Below are 20889 nucleotides of genomic sequence, written 5' to 3' on the forward strand. Positions count from 1 at the left end.
GGATTCTGCGGCCCTCGGGGCGCGGGGGGCCCGGCCGGCGGGGCTCCCCCGTGTCCCGGGGCTCCCCCTCCCCCGCCCCAGCCGCCAGCTTCCCCTCCCCCCGCCCCGCCCACGGCCCCTCCCCGCGCGCCCCAGGTCCCTCCCTTCCCCCTTATCTCTCCCGCCCCCCGCCCGCTCCAGCTCGTTCGCCAGTTCCGGTCACGTTGCTGGGTGTTTACGCCTGGAGCCCGCCCCGGTCCCCCGCCTCTGCGCCCCGGAGCCCCCCGGAGCCCCGGAGCCCGCGCCCCACAGCCTCGCAGCAGCTGATGGCGCCGCAGCCGGGGCGCGCGCTGCGGATCCCTGAGCGCGGCTAGCGCGGGGGAAGAGCTCTGCCCCAGCCCCGGCGAGGCCCGGGCCCGGCCCGCCGGCCCTCTCGGGTCCGCAGGTGAGGAGGCCGGGCGGTGGGCGTCGAGGGTGGGCGCTGGCCGGGTGGCCCGGGTAGCGAAGAGAGCACCCAAGCTCCGTCTCCGCCCGGAGGGCTGCGCGGGGTCGGGCACCGCAGCGCGAGGGAGGCGGGCAGGACGCGAGCTGCTGGCAGAAGTTGTCCTCCGCCGCCAGACCCGGGCCCTTCCCGGCGCAGGCGGGGAGCCCAAAGCAGTCCTCACGACCGCCTGCCACCTCCTACCGCTCGCACCGTCCTGCCTGCTCTTCGTGTCCTAGCTGGTCCCTCTCTTCTCTGTGCTCTGTGGTGTCCATACCGTCACCTCCCCCACCCCCGCTCCCCATCAGCTGGCTCTGGGAGTCAAATTCGAGGCACAAACTGCAGAACATTGAGGTTGAAGGGGAGGGGGGTCCAGTTTTTCCCCGACACCCCACTCCCACGTACCTGAATCCTCAGCAGTGCTGAGATTGGGGTTGTGGGATCTTCGGTGGAGCTGGGAGCCAGAGTTGAGAGGGGTGTTTGGGAGGAGGGACTGTGGAGAGCGGAGGACCACAGGTCCCTGGAGAATGTGTCTCCGCCACCAGCCCCCACCTTCCAGACAGAGTCCCAGACATTTGTCAAAGGCCAAATCTTGGTTCCAGACTCGTCCTCAGGCAAGCCAAGGACTTAGTGGGGGTGGCAGAGGAATTATTTTTTAATACGTGTTCTTACTTGCCCTGGTGATTCCCGCTGTTGGCTGTGTGGTTGTTTCTTTCAAGGGAGTCCCAGAGTCCAAACTGCCAGCCAGAAGGCTACAGCAGGCTAGGAGAGGTCAGATTTCAGGAGACAGAAGCTGGGCGGAGCGTAGGAAGCTAGGGGATGGCATTAGTGAGAGAGTTTGTCTTGAGAGCAAGAGGTAGAATCCAAAACAGGACTTTAGCCTGCAGACGTCAAGTGTGGCTGCCTTGTGAGAGGCGTTATGTTCCAGAGTGACCACCTGAACTGTCTCCTAGGTGGATGTCAGTCTCTGCACTTCTGTGTGTCAGGCTTGACCTCCCTGAGGTCCGATTTCTTCATCTCTGGAGCGTATGTACTAATAATGCTGACAACAGTGCTGAGAGTCGCTGTGAGCTAGTGTTACTGCCTGTGCCTTCAGGCCTGGACTCAGCAAGGCTTCCGAGATCCGCTCTCATCCTGCTCTGAGCCTCTGAGTCAGATGGTGAAGAGGAATAATGACTGTGGATAAAGAACATATCGATTCGTCTACTTACTCATTCATTACTCTGCCTCTCCAGCTCCTATATCTGGTTTGGTTATAAGAAACAACAACAAAATAAGTTTATCATTCACATAGAATCAAGGAGTCAAAAAAACAAGAAACAAACAAACAAACAAACAAAAAAAAAACAAGAAACAAGAAGCCATACATTCTTAGAGAACATTAAGAATGGTGCAGAGATATTTGTTGACCCAACAATGTTTTCAACCCCAAAGAGAAAAGCACTGAAAACGAAATTGAAACTGGGACAAGACAATCAGTCAAGGCACGAGGCAGGGCACACTGAAAACTGCATGTGCTCTGAGATCAGAAGGCTCCAGGTGCTATCTAGCCTGAAGGAAAGATGGCCGGAAGGAAAGATGGGGCAGAAAAAAGCTGGGGAAGGTAGAACAGGCTGAAAGATGGTGGGTAAGGAGAGACTTAAGCATCTCAGGGAAATTTCGAATTCCCTGAGGGTTGGTGGCAGCAGGAAGATTGCCAAGAGTTGGAGGTCAGCCTGGGTTACACAGGGTGTCCCAGTCCTTCTTGGACTACAGAAATAGATTCAGACTTTTGGTTGCAAGCATTCTTTTTCTTTTTTGTTTGTTTGCTTGTTTGTTTTTCAGACAGGCTTTCTCTGTGTAGCCCTGGCTGTCCTGGACTCACTTTGTAGACCAGGCTGGCCTTGAACTCACAGAGATCCTTTCAGGTATCTTTTCTTATGCAAAAGTTTTTCATAGTAAAGATCACAAAAGGGGTCTGGAGAGAAAGAAAGAGCTCAGGATATAAATTCAGAAGACTTAAGTCTAATCTCAGATCCCAAAGTGGAATGAGAGAAATAAATTGTTCTTTGACAGCTCCATGTTCACATGGCCCAGGGCCCCACGCACTCACCATACATGTGTGTACACACGTGCAGTAAAATATCATTAAAAGCAAAGCCAAGCAACCCTACAGATGCGGTGGCATGTGCATACATGTTTTTAATGCCAGCGCAGATAAGCAGAGATAAGCCGATCTCTGAGTTGGAGGCCAGTCTGGTCTACATAAAGAAACTTGGTCTTGGGCTGGAGAGATGGCTCAGAGCACTAACTGCTCTTCCAAAGGTCCTGAGTTCAATTCCCAGCAACCACATAGTGGCTCACAATCATCCATAATGAGATCTGGTGCCCTCTTCTGGCATGCAGGTAACACGTAGACAGAGTGTTGTATACATAATAAATAAACAAATAAATCTTAAAAAAAAAAATGAAACTTGGTCTCAAAAAAAAGAAAAAAAAAAGGAGCAAAGCCACCAACCCTACCCTCTGGCATCTGAAACCCCCTCCGATACTGAATTCTAGAGCTCTATAGAGCAAAAATTGAAAACCGCTGGCTGAGATAAGTCAAGTCCAGAATGCCGTGATTCTGCACTTGAGAATCAACCCAAGGAACTCTAAGAACTGAGGAGGAGAGAGCGCTAAGTTCCCTGTGCTCCGTGTCAGCTGTGGGCAGGTGGGGAAGGAAGTGGAACCCCAGAGACCAGCAGGGGTTGATTTGCCAGGGTCAGGAGACCAGCCTCAGAGATGCAGAACTGTGAGATGGTTTAGCATGTAGGGTATGAGGAGGGCACTCGTTGCCAAAGCTGATGGCCCGAGCTCCATTCCTAGGACTCACGTATAGACAGCTTGAACTGACGCCCTGAGGTTGTCCTCTGCTCTCCACACATCCTGTGGCATGCATGAGCTTGCCACACGCACAAAGAAATAGATGAGTGGAATCTTTTAAAACCTTTAAGTCAGAATTCTGCCAGGACCAGAAGGTCCCTGTGCCGGCTGCTTCGCTGATTGCTGAGGTGTTGAGAACCGGAAGTCTTTTTCTACCACCTTTCCCCGAGAGAAGAAATACGTGCCTGTGAGACGTGTCAACAGTGTTTAGCATTTTGCACCTTGTGTCACAGGTTCTTTTCATTCTTGGTGATTTGTTTGTTTTTTTGAGGCAAGGTTTCTCTGTGTAGCCCTAGCTATCCCGGAATGCTCTGTAGACCAGGTTGGCCTCGAACTCACAAAGATCCACTTGCCTCAGCCTCCCGAGTGCTGGCGTTATAGGCGTGTGCCACTTGTAATACCACCCAGCAATGATATTTTTTTTAAAGATTTATTTATTTATTTTATGTATGTAAGTGTTCTATCTGCATTTACACCTGCCAGAAGAGAGAATCAGTTCACATTATAGATGGTTCTGAGCCACCATGTGGTTGCTGGGAATTGAACTCATGACCTTTGGAAGAGCAGACAGTGCTCTTAACCACTGAGCCATCTCTCCAGCCCCAGCAATGATATTTTTAATTACATTTTTGTTGCATTTATTCTGTGTGCAGGAGGGTGCGCCTGTGGTGACAGACATGTGCAGGGAGAGGAAAGCTTGTGGGAGTGGGGTCTCCCTTTTATCATGCTGGTCCGGGTCTTGTACCTGGTAACAAGCACTTTACACACTGAGCCGTCTTTCCAGCCTCTTGGTGATTTGTTGTTGTTAATGGACTTTTTCATCAAGCTACAAACAACGTGGGAAAGAGCTAGGAGTACAAGGCGTAGAGACACAGAAGCAAGGCAGACCTTGAGGAGGCCAGGACGGTAGACAAAGGCCAAGGATATGAGACTCAGCATGTGGGCTCAGGGAGAAGACAGAGCTGGCAGTGCCAACCCTTCAGCTGCTGCCGGCTGCCTAGACAACAGGACACAAGCTTCTGGTGCCCAGGGTCTGGACTGCTGCTCTCCTGCCTGGGCCTTGCTGATGGACTTGCGACTCCTCAGCCACATAGACTTCCAGTTGCTCCTGGTTCCCCCTTCCCCGTTCCACATCCTCCCCTCCCCAAACAACCCACACAGTAATGTCTAAGAATGAAGACTTGCCAACATCATTTGTGACCCAAATCTCTGCCCTAAGAAGAAGGAGCAGCCCACCTAGTTGGAAGCGAATGATGGAGCCCATCTGGGAAAGAACAGAAACAGCTGCTTGGCTCAGCCTCTGCGGCCAGCACCCAGGCCCCGGGGCTCTGGGAAGGACCTTCACCCTCCATGGTCACCTGCGAGGCAATGAGTGGGGACAGACGTTTTTCTCTCTTCCTCCGAGGGTAGGCCCTGCACCTTCACCTTCAGGTCTGCACGCAGCACCCACACAGATGTGAGCAGGCAAGAAACACACCCGGGCCTTAAGAAGTTGTTCCATGATACGGCATGTGTGAGGCCCTAGGAGCACAGGCTCTTACACAAGTGTGTGCACACAAGCCCGTGCTTCCCAGTACAGACATACGGCTCATCTGGCTCCCCTGTATTAGACCCCAGAGTATTTGAAAGTCTACCTAGCATCTGTCTTTTCTTCCTCAAGGGCCCCTAGGGATGTCAAACCAAATGTGTCTGTTTTGATCTAGTGAGTTTGCCCTCAGTCTACAGACTCCCTCAAATCCGCTCACTTGTGCATTCCGCAGACGTTTACTGAGTTACTCCTGTTTGCCAGGCACCGGGGAACTGCAGAGAAGCAAGAGCCCGTCATCTCCTGTTGCTGACAGTCTGGCTAGGGAAACAGATAGTAAACAAACGTTCCATGTGCCAGGGGGCTCGTGAAAGAATAGTGCAGAGGAAAGAGATGGGTGGCCAGAAAAAAGTCTGAGGAAGCAGCATTTGAATGAAGATGACAGAAGGGAGGCACCAGGCCACGGGGTTAGACTGGTGAAAGCCATCCCTGCGGACAAGACAGCTCATAGGAAGAACCCCGGGCAGGTATGCTTAGAGCAGCAAAGAGGCCAGCAGGGGAGGACAGGAGACAAGAGCAGCTGACCAGGGGCAGACTGTGCAAAGTTTGATTAGGACTTGGGTTTTTGCCCCATTGTGGTGGTGCAAATGTACAGCCCCAGCGTCATGTGGGTAGAAGCAGGAGAATCACAAGTTTGAGGTCATTCTGGGCTACAAACTGAAACCCTGGCTCAAATACAGGAAAGGGAGGGCAGCGGACACAGGCACCCCTTCGAACCCTGAGCACCCGGGATCCACTTGGCGGAAGGAGAGAATCAGGCTCCTGCAGGTTGTCCTCGGACCTCCATGCACGTGCTGTAGCATGTGTAATCAATAAATGAACTGAATTTTAAAAAGAGCTGGGCAGTGGTGGTGCAGGCTTTAATCCCAGCACTTGGGACGCAGAGGCAGGGGTAGCTCTGAGTCCAAGGCCAGCCTGGTCTCGTTCCCAGCACCCATATCTGATAGCTCACAGCAGCCACCACTTCAGCTTTAGGGCATCCAGCAGCCTTCTCTGGACTCCACAGGCATCTGCATTCACACGTGCACGGAGACACGGGCATACACACATAATTAAAATAAATATTTTTTTAAAAGAAGAAATAACTTTCGGTTTGATGTATAATGGGAATAATTAGAGAGTTTTGAGTTGAGGACAGGGAGATATGACAGACTTTTTTTTTTTTTTTTTTTTTTTGCTAAAGGGGCTTTGACCCCTAAATGAAAAATAAGAGGACAGGGCAGAAGCAAGAAGCCAGGGCTTAGGGAGCTGCAATGGCACCAGAGGGGAGTTGGTGCCCTTGACTTTGGAGATCATGCCAAGTGGTAGACTTGGGATAGTTTTATTGTGTGGCCCAGTCTTGCAGTCAGCTCAAGATGCTCCTACCTCAGACTCCTGAATGCTGTGGTTACAGGCATGTGCGACCACTTTCAGCCAGAGCGAGTTTTTTTTAACTTCAAGGCCTACCCTAGAGGAAGCTGCAGGCAATGGTGGCCATGAGAGGGAGAATCAGTCTTCTCTGCTGTGAACCCCATAATAGGTTATCCAGTCCTGACTGATCAGCTGTAAACACATACAGAGAAGAGCAACACTAAATGGTCTCGATAAATTTTTGTTTGTCTATTTGTAGTGGGGATGGAAATTATGTAATACAGTACTCAGGTATGAAATTATAAAAAATAAAAAACATTTAAATTTAAAAAAACTGCGTTTCAGGCCTTTAATCCCAGTACTTGAGAGGCAGAGACAAATGAATCTCTGCAAGTACAGGGCCAGCCTGGTCTACAGAAAGAGTTGCAGAATAGCCAGGGCTGTGTAAAGAGAGACCTTGTCTCAAAAAACAAAAAAGAATGGCTGGAGGTGGTGACAGCGCATGCCTTTGATCCCAGCTCAGGAGGCAGAGGCAGGCAGATCTCTGAGTTCAAGGCCAGCCTGGTCTACAGAGTTCCAAGACAGCCAGGGCAATACAGAGAAACCTGTCTCAAAAAACCAAAAGAAAAAAAAAACGACTGAATTGTTTTTGTTTCTCTGTGTAGCCCAGGCTCTTTTTAAAAAATAATTTATTATTTATACAGCTTTCTGCCTGCATGCAAGAGACCCTGTCTTCAAAAGAGTTGATGGCGCCTGAGGAAAAGTTCCACAGGTTGGCCTCTGGCTTCCACATGCATGTGAGCAGATGTGCTCTCTCTCTCACACACACACACAGCTGCAAATCATACTGCCTGATGTGGTTGGTACAGTACTTACCTAAACAGTGCTCCAGCACTGCCTAATTTTTTTTTAAGATTTATTTACTATGTATACAATGTTCCGCCTGCACACCAGAAGAGGGCAGCAGATCTCACTGTAGATGGTTGTGAGTCACCATGTGGGTGCTGGGAATTGAACTCAGGACTTCTGGAAGAACAGCCAGTGCTCTTAACCTCTGAGCCATCTCTCCAGTCCTCCAGCACTGCTTTAAAAGGGGGGGCACACATGTGGTGCATGCCTTTAATCCCAGCACTTGGGAGGCAGAGGCAGGCAGCTGAGCTCCAGGCCAGCCTGGTCTATAAATCAAGTTACAGGACAGCCAAGGCTACACAGAGAAACCCTGTCTTGAAAAAAAAAAAAAAAAAAAAAAAGCAAAATACAAACAAACAAAAACAGTGGAGCATGGGGCCTCATGCTTGTAATCCCAGCTCTCAGGAGGCTGAGACACAGGATTGCCGTGAGTTTGTGGCCAGTCTGAGAACAGAGAACACCAGGCCTATTGGGGCTTCATAGCAAGACTCTCAAACCAATAACAGTCATCATCGTAAGTTAATTAAAATAAGTGAAAAGGATAGACTGACAAGATGGCTCAACAGGTTAGGGTAGTTGCCCCCAAGCCCGGCAGCATGATTTCCTGAACCCAGAGAGTAGGAGAGAGCCAACTCTCTTAAGCTGCCCCCGACTTCCACTCAGGTACCATGGTGTGTGCACAGGTATAAGCACATGAAGGACAAATGCAAAATTATTTTTAAAGAATAAATAAAGTTACCAACTCCCTGTTTTTAAGGAACAGGAGTCTGGTGGGTTTTAACTTGAGTTTTCCGTTCTGAGTTTGAACTGTTGAATGAACTGTTAAGTCAGGCCCATCGTAGTCATGATTTTAATTAGTTAAGTCAGTTGAGTAGGACTGTAATTACAGCTGCAAAACCCTTTCATCTTATTTTTCATTGTTTTGTCTTGTTGCGGTTTCTCCTGCCACGGTTTTTAAAGACAGGGTTTCTCTGTGTAGCCCTAGCTGTTCTGGAACTTGCTCTGTAGACCAGGCTGGCCTCAAACTCACTAAGATCCATGTGCCTCTGCCTCTGAATGCTGGTCAAAAGTGTGCGTCCCCACGGCCTAGCTGCAAAGACTTTGTTACGTTTGTCACTGTGTCCTGTGTCCAACCTAGTGCTTGGCAACAGTAGGTCGGTGGCTGGGTGGGTGAGTTTGATGAATCGACAGATAGAGCAGTAGACAAGTAAGACAGCCTACTCACATAGAGATGGAGAGAGACAGGAAAAATAGAAGTGTAATACTGAGAATATTTTGTACTAAGCACTTTATGGTTTTGGTTTATTGTTTGGTTTGAGGAATTATCTACTGTAGCCCAGACTGGCTGCGAACTCAGCAGGAAGCCCACGATGACCTCGAACTTCTGACCTTCCCACCTCCACCTCCCTGAGTGCTAAGATTATAGTCATGTACCACCCTACCAAGCTAGTATTTCACATTTTTTGTCTCATTTAATTCTTACAGCTGTTCTGGGACTAGTATATTTACTCACTAAAAAAAGTTATTTTATTTTATTTGTATGAGTGCTTTGCCTGCATGTATGTCTGTGTGCTCGTGGAGGCCAGAAGAGAGAATCAGATCTCCTGGAACTAGAGCTGCAAACGGTTGTGAGCTGCTGGGAAATAGTCCCGGTATCCTGGGAGCGCAGCAAATTCTCTTAACCACAGAGCTATCTCTCCAGGTCCCTTTTACCTCCATTTTACATCAGGAAAATATTTTCTCCTGGAGGTTAACTTTCATGCTCAAAGCCAACACAGAAGGTAACGGAAAGAGCCAGGATTCAAACTCAGGACTGTTTCCAGTGGGAACACTGACCACTTTCTTTGACTTGAAGGAACTGGGCGGGTACCCATGGAGACTGAGGTTTTAGGATTACATGAGTTTACAAGCCTGAGACCGCTAAGTGAAACGAGACCCATCTCAAAAATCACAACCAAATCTGTGGAACCCTGCTTCAGAACACAAACAAATGAAGACTTGGCCAGAGACCCAAGTATCCCAGCCTGGCCCAGCTGCACTCCCCCTCACCTCCAAGCCTCTGACCACATCAGTGTCAGGGCTGGCTGGAGGAGTGTTTGGCAGAAGTGGGATTATGTTTTCTTGAACAGTGAGCATCTAGTCCTCGCCATAGGCCAGAGGACCTATGCTTAAATAGAAAGGCCTGTGCTTAAATAGAAAGATGCTGGCTTGGGTTAGTGGGCCAGGGGTGCCAAGGAAGAGGGCCCAGACAGGAGCCTATGGAATTGAGGTTCTCAGGTGGACCTGCTTGGAGTGACCCTAAAATGAAAAGAGCACAGAAGAGCTGTCCACCCTCCTGACCTCACTCACCATTCATGGGAATCTCCAGAGTAGGTAGAGTCAGAAGAGCCCAGCATGGTGGTTCATGCTTTAATCTCAGCACTTGGGGGCCAGAGGCAGGAGGATCTCTGTGAGTTCCAGGACTGCCTGGTCTATATAGTGAGTTCCAGGACAGCTAGAGCTACATGGTGAGACCCTGTACAAAAATAAAAAATAAAATAAAGACTACAAAACTTTGGGGAGGGTCACACATAATGGCACATGCCTGAAGTCTCAGCTACTCAGGAGGCATTGGCAAGAGGATCATTTGGGCCTAAGAGTTCATAGCCAGCCTGGGCATCATAATGTAAGCTCTGTTATAGGGTAGGAAATCTGGAATTCTTTTTTTTTTTTTTTTTTTTGGCTTTCTGAACCTATGCTGTTCTAGACTCACTTTGTAGACCAGGCTGGCCTTGAATTCACAGAGATCCACCTGCCTCTGCCTCCCAAGTGTTAGGATCAAATGTGTGTGCCACCACACCCAGCTGAATTTTGGTTTCTTAAGGAAAAAACACAGAACTACTGTAAGAATATATTTTTCTTTTAATCCCAGTGTGGAATACGGGGCTACTTCAGACTGCTGCAGCTGACTATTTGCCTCTTGACTGATTTGCCTCTTGCTCTAGCAGAAGCATGGTTTTGCCAGCTGTAGATAGTCTGGAATTTGGGGAGTTTTTCAGAGAGTAGATAAATTTTCAGTAGGCATGGTCAGTGTTCTTTCAGGGGCATTGGTTGTGGTTTGTTAGTAGTCATGCTCAGAGAAGAAACAAGAAGAAAGAAAACAGATTAAGACATCTTTTTCTCCTTCCCTCTGTCCCGCTAACCTTTCTCTCCTATCTAGTGTTAGAGGGTGAAACTAAGGGGATAAAGGATGGGAGGGAAAAAGAACCCACAACATAACAAAGACTAGCTACAAGCAAAGAAGGAGCAAGACGAAGTTAGATTCAGAGATATCTCTCTCTTCCCTCTGTCCTTCTTTCTCCTATCTGGTGATAGGGGCCAAAACCAGGGGATAAAAGATGGAAAAGGAACCTACAAAGCAGTAAAGGCAAGCTGCATTATTACCCAAAATAAATAGGCAGTTTAGGGAGTGGCTGGCCAAGAAGGCGTGGGCTCTAGGTCCTGAGCTCCACCTTGGCTTTTTCAGGGTGCTGGCCATCCTGGAAGAGTCACTGGGAAGGGGCAGGAGGTGGTTGCTACAAGCCTGGCCATGAGTGGAATTCAAGTGCATGCTTTTTGTCCCCGTGTCTCCTGGGGGACATGACGTGGGTCTTCTGATCTTGGCCCTCATTCTTTTCTATAGAAACTTCACCTTCTGCGTTCAGCCCGTAGAGAGCCAGTAAGCAGCTCTTCCGCTGCCCATCCCTCCTGTGAGCCAGGTGCCGCAGTGCACACTGGTAACCAAAGCACTCAGATGGGAATGTGGAGATTTTGAGGCTAGCCTGGGCTGCCTATGAGTACCTTCTGTCCCCTGTGAATTGAAGGAGTCCTGGGCGGAGATGCACGTGGGAGTCATTCTGGGACAGATTGCCGGGCTCCTCACTTCAGCTCTCGTATTTTACCTATGAAAAGCTGAGACCTCAGAGAGGTCTAGCCCCACATGACACATCTAGTGAAGGCTAGACCCAAATTCACCTGCCTGTGTTTGTCTGTCTGTCTGAGCGGCAGAGGAGGCAGGAAAGCTTCAGCACCCCCACTCCCGCGTGCCTCTGCTTCTGAGTCTGTTAAATGGGAGTGGTGGCTTCCTGAGGACACACAGCAGAGTCTGAGAAAGCTAGTGGAGAGAACTGAGAGCGGCAGAATCAAGAGGCTCTAGTGTAAGGACTCCACAAGGGGTCTGAAGGAGGGACAGGGCAGGTGGCCTCTGAAGCTGTGGTTTCACATCTTCTACCCAGGAGGGGCTGGAGCCGGGGTTGCCATGGATACCGTGTCCCTGGAGCATCAGATCCAGAGCGTGCAGCGCCACATCAGCTTCCTGAAAAAGGAGCAGATGGCCCTGCTTCGAGACCTACACCTGGAGATCCTGAGGCTGCAGAAACGCTGCTCAGGTACGGCTAACCCTGACCCCGGTGGCTGGAGTGAGGAGGGGCCACCATCACCAGTTTCTCTGGTGGGGTGCTCTTTCTGAGTCCCTGGGAGCCTAACATCAGTTCTGTCGTGTCTCTTTCTGAATGAGAGTCAAGGCTTGGGTGGAGTGGATTTTAGGGAGAAGCTGGATGTATAATCTTAGTACCAGGGAAGGAGAGTTAGGTCTCCGCTGCATAGTGATTTCAGAGCCAGCCTGGGCTATGTGAAACCCTGTCCCTCACCCTCCCCTGCTCCCCACACCTAAAAATGCTAAGGCTGAGAACCCTGCTGAGGAAGTGGGTCAGACTTCCAGGAACCAGTTCTAAGGGATCCCTGTCCTGTTTGAGTCACTGCTCATTGAGTCCCAGGTGAGGAAACACGTCAGAGCACGAGAGCGAGATGGGGCAGAGTGCGGAGCACTTACCTAGCATTTGCACGAGGCCCTGAATTCTGTGCCCAGCATCACACACGTAAACATACATCAGAGAATAAGAGGGCTGCTGCTCGTTAACTACACCGTTTCCACGCAGAGTCCGTTGTGAGTAGCATGGGTCTTGAAGACCTTTTTGTGCATCGCCATGACTACTGATTCAGCTCCTAATGACTCTGGCAGGGTTAGAGGTAACAGACAAGAGATTTCTACCCAAAAGACAGTTTGAGCAGGATGATGGAGACTGAGCAGTGCTGTCTAAGGAGGGAGCATGTCCTCTCCCAGGAGGGCAAAGTACAAAGGCATACTGACAGATGACAGGGGGAGGAAGTGACAAGACCATTCCAGATGAATGTGCCAGCATAGCAAAGGCTAGGAGGTAGCATAAAGCTGTGCTCAGAAGAGACTAGAGACAGATCCCAGAGACCCCGACAAATACAGGGAGACCTTGAGGAGTTTGGCTTGTCCTCTTGGGCAGTGGAGACGAATGAATGGTTTGGAGCAGCTGGATGCTTCTTCCTCACACGGCTGGCCTAGCAGCAGAGGTGAACTGTCGCGGAGCAAGGCTGGAGCGATGTGGCAGAGCTGCTGGGAGGTGAGGAGTCGGGGTGAAACAGCTTGAAGGAGCAGGGTTTCTTACATTTGGGAGCTGAGAAGAGACAGGCAAAGGATGAATGAAAGTTCCATGTCTAACCTCTGGTCTTGAACTTGTAGCCTCAACTACCCAGGCCTTTCAGAGGCTCGACTGTGGCCCAAGTGCTCACCTGTCTCCGAGTGGAGGCCTTATGTGTGTTTGCGGATGCAGGGCCTCAGGTAGACCAGGCTGGCCTCCAGCTCCTTACGTACTCTAGGGTGGCTTTGAACTTTCAGTCTTTCTGCCTCCATTTCTGTGTAGCCCTGGCTGTCCTGAAACTCACTCTGTAGACCAGGCTAGCCTAAAACTCAGAGATCCAACTGCCTCTGCCTCTGGAATGCTGGGATGAAAGGCGTGTGCCATCACCGCCTGCTCTGCCTTTACCTTGTAAAGGATGAGATTAGAGGTGTGAGCCACCATGGGATGAGAGCTCATGGGATGTCTCAGTTGAAAGTACCCAATTTCCTATTTATTTACTGACATGTTTCTTCCTTCTCTTTTTCTTCTGCTTCTCTTCTTCTTCTTCTTCTTCTTCTTCTTCTTCTTCATCTTCATCTTCATCTTCATCTTCATCTTCATCTTCATCATCTTCTTCTTCTCCTCTTCCTTCTCCTCCTCACTATCCTGGAACTCACTCTGTAGACCAGGCTGGCCTCAAATTCCCAGGGATCTACCTGCCTCCGCCTCCCAGGTGCTGGAATTAAAGGTGTGCCCCAGGACCTAATTTCTTTATTGTGAAAGTTATAAACCAGGATCTAGAAAAAAATCTTATGATGTTAGTGTCACAGCCAGGATTGAAACCAACCACTGTGCCATTTTCTGAACGTGCTCTACCTGTTGGTTGCACAGAGGGAGACACTGAGGCCTGGCGTGTGACCCACTCAGCGTCTCACATTAACAAAGGATGTGAGAAGCCTTGACTCAGCCGCTTTGCACACACACATCCAGTTGCTGAATTCCAAGCTAGGCTTCTGGCCATCTGTCCCCCAGTGACTGGATGGCTCCAGAGGCCACTTTTATATTGAAATAACAGTATCAGAGGAAAGCAGAACAAAAATCTTACTGCATATCCTCGCATTTCTTCTTGTTTTTCCCTAATTCTGAGAACCTGGGTGCTTCTGTTCCAGACACAGGATGGCTCCCATAACAACAGCACAGGCAGGACTGGAGGGCCCCCCAGTCCCCCTGGCCCTCAGGTGAGCCTGGGCTTGCAGCCTCCTGGTTATTGATTAAGAGATAAAAATAACTCTGGTCTTGTCTGGAACTGCCACTCTGGAGGCTGAGATGACGAGCCAGGCCGTCCTTCCAGTAGGGAGATACAGAGCAGAGGAAACAGGGGAAGGAGACTGAAGGAGGACCCAGGGGGGCAGGCTGCCTGGAAAAGGCAGGTGAAGATGAAGAAGGTGGAGCCAGGCATAGTGGCACACGCCTTTAATCCCAGTACTCAGGAGGCAGAGGCAGGTAGATCTTTGAATTTGAGGCCAGCCTGGTCTATAGAGTGAGTCCTAGACAGCCAGGGCTACACAGAGAAACCCTGTCTCGGAAAACAAAACAAAAAAACACAAAAAGATGAAGAACGTGAGATTTGGAGGGAGAAGTAAGTTCTGGGCTGGAAGGACAGCCTGGACAATGACAGGTACCCTGTGCTTTAATTCTGGCCTAGCCCTAAGCTAAATTCTCATTGCATTTTGGCATCTGCCCCTTGTAAGAGAAGTACTGTTCTGTTCCCATTTTCCAAATGAAAAAACTAAGGCTCAGAGGAGTATCCTTGCTGATCCAGGGTGCCCCCATGGACTGATTTCATAGAATACCAGTATACCCTGCAAGGACTCACACCAGGAGGTGGGTAGAGAAAGGTTAAGAGAAGCCAGTGTGGTGTACACACCCTCGATCCCAGCATTCAGAAGGCCGAGGCAGGGCAGTCTCTATGAGTTTAAGGACAATTGGTCCGCATAGTCAGTTCTAGAACAGCCAGAGCTAAAGTGAGCTCCTGTCTCAGAAAACAAAAGAAGATCTGGACAGATGGCTCAGAGGCTAAGAGCACTGACTGCTCTTTCAGAGGTCCTGACTTCAATTCCCAGCAACCACATGGCAGCTCACAACCATCTATAATGAGATCTGGCACACATGCAGGCAGAATACTGTATAAATAATAAATAAATAAATAAATAAATAAATAAATAAATAAATAAATAAATAAGTCTTTTTTTAAAACCCAAAGAAACAAACAACAACAAAAGGAAGATGGGGACTAGGGCCAGCTGGGGCTCTGACTCTGCATCTTGAAACCCTGTGATTAATGGTTGAGAGAAATCAGCCCTTGAGAGGTTAGCAGAGAGCTAAAGTCCCTTAGGCCATCGCATAGGCCTTGGAGGAGGGAGAAGTTGGTCCCCAAGAGTCTAACGGGTGGAGGCAACAGAGGCCTCCCAGTGGCCCCAGGGAGAAGGTTCAGGCTCCGGCCATAGCTAAGGTACTCTGTGTCCCAGCAACAAGTGGTGTCCCCAGAGAAGACACTTCTAGCAAAACCCTGGTCCCTGAGAGCATCTTGAGGGGGAAGATGAGCAGGACAAGGGCACAGGCCTGCCTAAGTAGGTATTGCTGGGCAGTATAACCCAGACAAGTGCCACTTTCTTTGGGCTCAAAACTTCATCCCTGACAGTAGCTGCAGGTGCCCCCAAGTAGGGCCTATGATCCTCGGCTCCCTTCCATCCTTTTCCCAGTACACGGTCCCCACAGCCATGACAGAATTGGAACCCAGAGCCAGGAGTTCTAAGCATCTCTGTATCACCAGGCTGTAACCTCCCAATCCCTCCTTGTTCTGAGCTCTAAGAGTTGGTTGAGGCTGAAAATAGTGATCATCAAACAGTTACCCTGAGGGATGGAGCATGGGGGCACCAAAGAATGAGTATAAGAAAAATATTGCACCCAGGAAGAACTTGTTTTTATGTGAGTGACCTTGGTGACGGCACTCCTCAGCTTGGGTGCCCCTGAGGAGCCCCTTTCCTGCCACACCAAACCAAGGCCTGGTCCAGCTTCCACCATTAGGTGGCACTGTCCTCCCTATGGCCTTCTTGCATGTCAAATGGGCTTTGGGAAACCAACAGGGATCTTCAGACAGGAACAGGTACAGTACTGGCAGTGAAATTAGTGTCATCTGTGTTTGGTTTGGTAGCTAGCTTCCGCCCACTTCCATTGCCCTCCAAGAAGCTCTGGGCACTGAGCTTGCGTGGGTAACAAGAGCCGTCCACAACCGTCCGACTTGGTGGCATATCCCCTTAGGGAAAGAGGCAAAAGCTCCCTCATCCCCCAAACAAGCCAGGATTTTCTGCACACGGAGGTATTCTCTATTCCCAAGCTTAGGCACAAAGCCTTTGCTGAAAAGCTCTCGGGGCCTGAAATGCCCAGCCCCAGGCTCTGCCTTCAGCATGGCTCTTCCCCTCGCTGGGATGTAAAGTAGCTGTAGGGGGTGGTATAGATGAAACCTGTCCTTCCACTGAGTTTTGATTTCGTAACACGCACACACAAACTGCTCTATTCTCTCTTCCTCAGAACTGACCCATGACCTGGAAATGAGAGAGGTCCAGGCTCACCAGCAAGGTAAGAGAACTAGCCCTGAGCTCTGGTGGGAGGTGCATGAGGCACAGAAGGTTGCGTTTCCAGTCATTTTTAAGTGTCTCACATATTATTACGGGAATGGGGTGCACATGTGTGGAAGTCTGAGAATTTCTGGGAGTCAGTCAGTTTTCTCCTTCTCCCGTGCAGGTCCCAGGGGTCAAGCTTGGGTCATCAGGCTTGGCAGCAAGCTCCTTTACCTGCTGAGCCATCTTGTTGGACTAGGTTTTGCGTGTTGAGATAAGTCCTCACATGGCAGAAGCTGGCCTCTAAGTCACTCTGTAGTCAAGGGTGGCCTCTGGCTCCCACACACAGTGGCATGTACGGGTAGAAATGCATGTGCATACTGCATGCATGCGCAGACACATGAATGCCACAATGAAGATATAAAAGTAAAGGGTTTTTTTTTTTTAAAAGTCTTACTTGGTCAGGGAACTGTGGCACACATGTTTAATCCCAGCACTCGGGAGGCAGAGGCAGGCAGATCTGTAAGTTCTAGGCTAGCCTGGTCTACATAACAAGTTCCAGTACATCCAGGGCAACATAGGTAACCTTGTCTCAAAACAAATGAAAAAGGAGGAAGTGCTGTACTGGAAGCCCGAGTACTGAGTGACAAGACCAGGTCAAGACTAACGTAGACAGGAGGAAAGCCGCTCCGCTTAGCACTTTGTGTCTGGCAGCGTTCAGAGGACCCTGGTGGGAGCACTCAGGAGAAGCAGGGTTGCCTGGGTCTTCAGCCAGTTTCTTCTTCGTGGTATATCAACTTCAAGGCCAGCATAAGCTATGAAATGACCCCCTGGGACCATTTGTTTTGTGTTGAGATACTGCCTTACTCTGTTAGTCTCAAATGGCCTCGAACTTACTATGTAGACCAGGGTAGCTTCAGGTTTTTGCCCATCCTGCAGCCTCAACCTCCAAAGCACTGACACTAGTCATGAGCCACCAGGCTGGTGCCAGAAGAATTCTTCGGAATTGGCAGAAACCTGGATGCCTTTAGTCCCAGCACTTCACAGGCAGAGGCAGGAGGGTCTACATGGGTTCCAGGCTAGCCTGGTTTATATAGCAGGTTCCAGGCTAGCCAGTGCTAGCTACATCATGAGACCATTGTTTCAGGGGGGAAAAAAAAGGGAGAGGGGGAGAGTGAGAGAAAGGGAAGGAGGGAGGGAGGGAAAGGAAAAACTTGACTTCCTGTCATACAGATAGTGTTAAAGCTCTTACATGTCAAGAACTGAGCAGGGAAGGCTGGGAAATGCTAAGCTGAGCTGCTAGGAGTCCTATAGATTGTGGCTTGCACCTGAAGGTCAGCGAGGGCACATGGGAACTCTTAGACTCGAACTTATCCTGTCCACTTCTTCCCCTGGCACACGTGGACTCCTGGTCCTCTGTGCTTGCGGGAAGGGACACTAGACAGGGACTTACTGCCTAAAGACACCTCCCCACCACTACCTGTCCTCTGGAAGGGCTTTGGGGGTCACCAGAACCCAAGCAACTGAGGGGACAGACGACAGACGGGGAGTAAGGTCCAGGAGGAGGGGTCCTTAGCTCCGACGAGTGCCATGATCCCCAAGGGAGATCTCTGCGGCGCCACCTCTAGGACCAGTTCCAGAGGTTCTGGGTTAGATCAGTCAGCAAAAAGAACCCACAAAACGGGATAGGTGCTCAGTGAGAAAACAAAGGACTCCCGCTACCACCTCCTGGGCACACCCACAGCTACTCAGCCCCCGCTGTTGCCACGTCCTCCGGTCGCAAGGCTTTTCAAGCTGCTCCCCTCCGGGAGTGCCCTTCTTCAGGGGAGGAGCTGTCCGTCCTAGCTCTCAAGCCTTCCCTGATTGTATCACGTCGTCCTTAGCATCAGGGCGTTAATTCGCCCGTCTGACACGTGTCACACTGGCAACCTGGCATTTGTTTGTGGTTGTTTACCACGCTGTACGCTTCGTGAAAACATGCGCCCAACGCAGGGCGCGGAGTTTCAAGGCCCAACAGATTGCTTCACTAATGAACGCTCGATCAGGAACGGTTTTGAGTTTAAGCTGAAGAATTAAAGGCAGAGAGTAGGACAGGGGCAGAAGCCCTGTGGCTGAAATTTGAGGCGGAAGAGCAGGGGTGGCCGCTGGACCAGCTGGGTTGTGTTTCATGCCCTTGGGGCACCATCGCCTCCTTGTTCTCCCTTCTCTACAGAGGAGGCGTCTCAGGAGCTGGAGAGCAAGTGCCGCGCGCTCGAGTCGCAGCTGGAGGCGCGGGCGGCGGCCAACGCGGAGCTGCGGCGGGAGGTGGCGCAGCGGGAGGCGCTGGTGTCCGCGCTGCGCTGCAGCCTGCGTTCGGAGGAGCGCCGCTTTCTGGAGGAGCTGAGGCGCCGCAGCCACCGCGCCACGGTGCTGGGCACCGAGCTGCAGAAGCACACCGAGGCGGCCGCCTACCTCTCCTGCCAGCTGCATGCCGCGCGCCAGAGACTGCAGGCCCCGCGCTCCGGAGCCGCCGCCGCCGAACCTCGGCCCCGCCGGCGCGCGCAGCGGGCCCGCCGCCCTCCCGAGGCGGCCGCCAAGGGGCCGGGCCGGGACTGGGCGACCTGGGAAGACGCCGATCCCATGCCGGACCCCGCGCTCTTCCTCTACCCGCGGAGGCCACCGCGGCCCAGCCCCCGAGGCCCGCGTCCTGTGCCACGCCAGGAGCTGCCGGACCAAGGCGCCCCATACCCTCTACCACACCAGGAGCCCGGGGACCAATGTGGCCAGCACCCGGGGCCCAGCGAGAGCCCAGGCTCCACGCCCGGCGCCCCAGGGGATCCTGAGTAGGCGCTGGGCAGGCGGTGGCATAGGGAAAGCAGGCCTGACTGGGCAGGATCAGGGATGGGGCGGAGCCCAGCCGGCAGATCCGCCCCAGCTCCGCCACCCTCTAGAGCCGCCCCCGCTTGTGTTTCCCGAGAGGAGAAAGACCTCCTTCGCAGAGGGAGAGCCAAAGGATCGCACCTTTATCGTGGTCTGGGTCCCACCCAGCCCCTGAGAGGGGGAGGGGCGGGGTCTTGTCTGTCCCTGGAAAGCTGACAATCCCTGGTAGGGCAGGAGAAGGCTGAGTCTGCCTACAGGAAGGAACACGATGGCACTCGGCACCCCTAGGCCTGCAAGCTCCCCTTTCCTGCTTTCTCGCCACCCTCCAACCCCCCACCAGCCCTGACCAGCCTTTTGCTCGGCAGAGGCAAGCTTAGGAACTGGCTTGGACTCGGGAGTGGCTACTCCCCACCCCACTGTTAAGTCCTTGAAGGTGAGCACGGAACACTTTATAACCTGTTTTAGAAGTCACGCCCTCTCGGAGCCGCTGTGCTCCTGGTGGCAGTTAGCGTACAGAAAACAGTAAGCCTAGACCTTGGAGCGACTCTTGACGAGGAACTGATTGGTTCTTCCCGGGTCTGCCATGCAGGAGTATGAGAGACAGTAAAACTGGGGCTCAGACTTGGGCGAGGGCAGAAGGGCTTCTCGCCTTCGGTTTCTGAGGCCATCTCAGAGACTTCCCAGTCCTGTTCTAGGTGCTAACGTTGCCAAGCTTCCAAGCAGCTGGCTGCACCCAGAGGCAGGAAGGAGGGCCTGGCTTCTTGGAAGTGGCAGCTGTCCATAGACATTTGACTTTCTGGGGAGGAAAGTGGAGACTGGTTAGTCCCGGGAGGCGCTCACCCCTGGGAAGGCCGCTTCGCCTGTAGAACTGCTGGCAGGGTGGTCCTGAGTGCCCCCTCCTAGTTGGGAATGGTAGAGGGAGGGCAGAATGTCGACACATCCCCCTTTCCAGTTCTCCTCAATACCAAAGCAGAGAGCTTCAGTCCAGCCCATGCTCCGGCCCCACACCAGAGCCCAAGAGCCCCACTCCATCACCCTTGGCTTGACCTGCATTGAGTCCTAAGTGCCTGTGAGGTCTTCCCTGGGGCTGGTGAGGGAGCATGCCTCTCTTCACTCAGACACTGGGCCCCTAGCAGGCCCCGGCCCTGGCTAAGGTACCACATAGTGTGTGTCACCCAAAGTCTTGATTTGAGCACTGAGTGGTTGGCAAACCTCTTCATGGCTACCAGAAAGAAAAGAACCCCTGGCTCATGTCCTCCACTTTTTAAAAGGAAGCAGGAATTTGGCGGGAAGCGGAGCACAGTGAGCACATTCTAACCTGAGCTTGTGCACAGACCCCCTCCAAGCTTTCCTCTACCCTGAAGGGCAGCTGAGGCCTCTGAGCAATAACCAGGCTTGGGCTGAGCTCTCTAGCTCAGCTGCCACCCTGGGAGTTGGGTGGCAGCTGTAGAATCCTGGGGTCCCTACTGGGGCCCCTGACAGCTACCCTTTCAGTCCAATGGCAGCACCTATGCTGCTTGTCTCCCCTTAATTTTATATGACACTGCCCTAACCTGCCACCCTCTCCATCTGGAGCCTGCCTGTGCAAGGGACTCATGCTGCTCCCTTGGAGGTGCCCAAAGGACAGTGGGAGGGGAAAGGCCTTTATCTTGGGGCACCTGCACAGACCTAGATCTCTTACAACTATACTTTTGGGGTGAACAGGGTGATTTTGTTATGTCGATTTTTTTCTAGAGAGCCCGTTTTCATCCATCC

General features: G+C 51.5%; 1 protein-coding gene across 1 annotated transcript; it reads left to right on the forward strand.

The window, feature by feature from the left end:
• The first annotated feature begins 321 nt into the window (after positions 1–321).
• Positions 322–19373, forward strand: Ccdc92b (coiled-coil domain containing 92B). The gene is made up of 4 exons (XM_055620479.1): positions 322–424; positions 11462–11614; positions 16247–16294; positions 18488–19373. Exons 2-4 carry the CDS (start codon positions 11485–11487, stop codon positions 19099–19101), a joined length of 792 nt encoding a protein of 263 aa, XP_055476454.1. The 5' UTR covers positions 322–424; positions 11462–11484; the 3' UTR covers positions 19102–19373.
• Positions 19374–20889: the final 1516 nt, after the last annotated feature.

Source organism: Psammomys obesus, unplaced genomic scaffold (assembly GCF_907164565.1).
Source record: "Psammomys obesus unplaced genomic scaffold, mPsaObe1.curated_primary_1811, whole genome shotgun sequence".
In the NCBI taxonomy this organism is placed as follows: Eukaryota; Metazoa; Chordata; class Mammalia; order Rodentia; family Muridae; genus Psammomys; species Psammomys obesus.

What these genes read in the sequence shown, in the direction of transcription:
- Ccdc92b (XM_055620479.1), top strand. Translation starts at nt 11,485, where the DNA reads ATGGATACCGTGTCCCTGGAGCATCAGATCCAGAGCGTGCAGCGCCAC. An exon ending in GCTGCAGAAACGCTGCTCAG is followed by an intron (nt 11,615 to 16,246) that starts GTACGGCTAACC and finishes TCTCTTCCTCAG; the next exon opens with AACTGACCCATGACCTGGAA. An exon ending in GGTCCAGGCTCACCAGCAAG is followed by an intron (nt 16,295 to 18,487) that starts GTAAGAGAACTA and finishes CCTTCTCTACAG; the next exon opens with AGGAGGCGTCTCAGGAGCTG.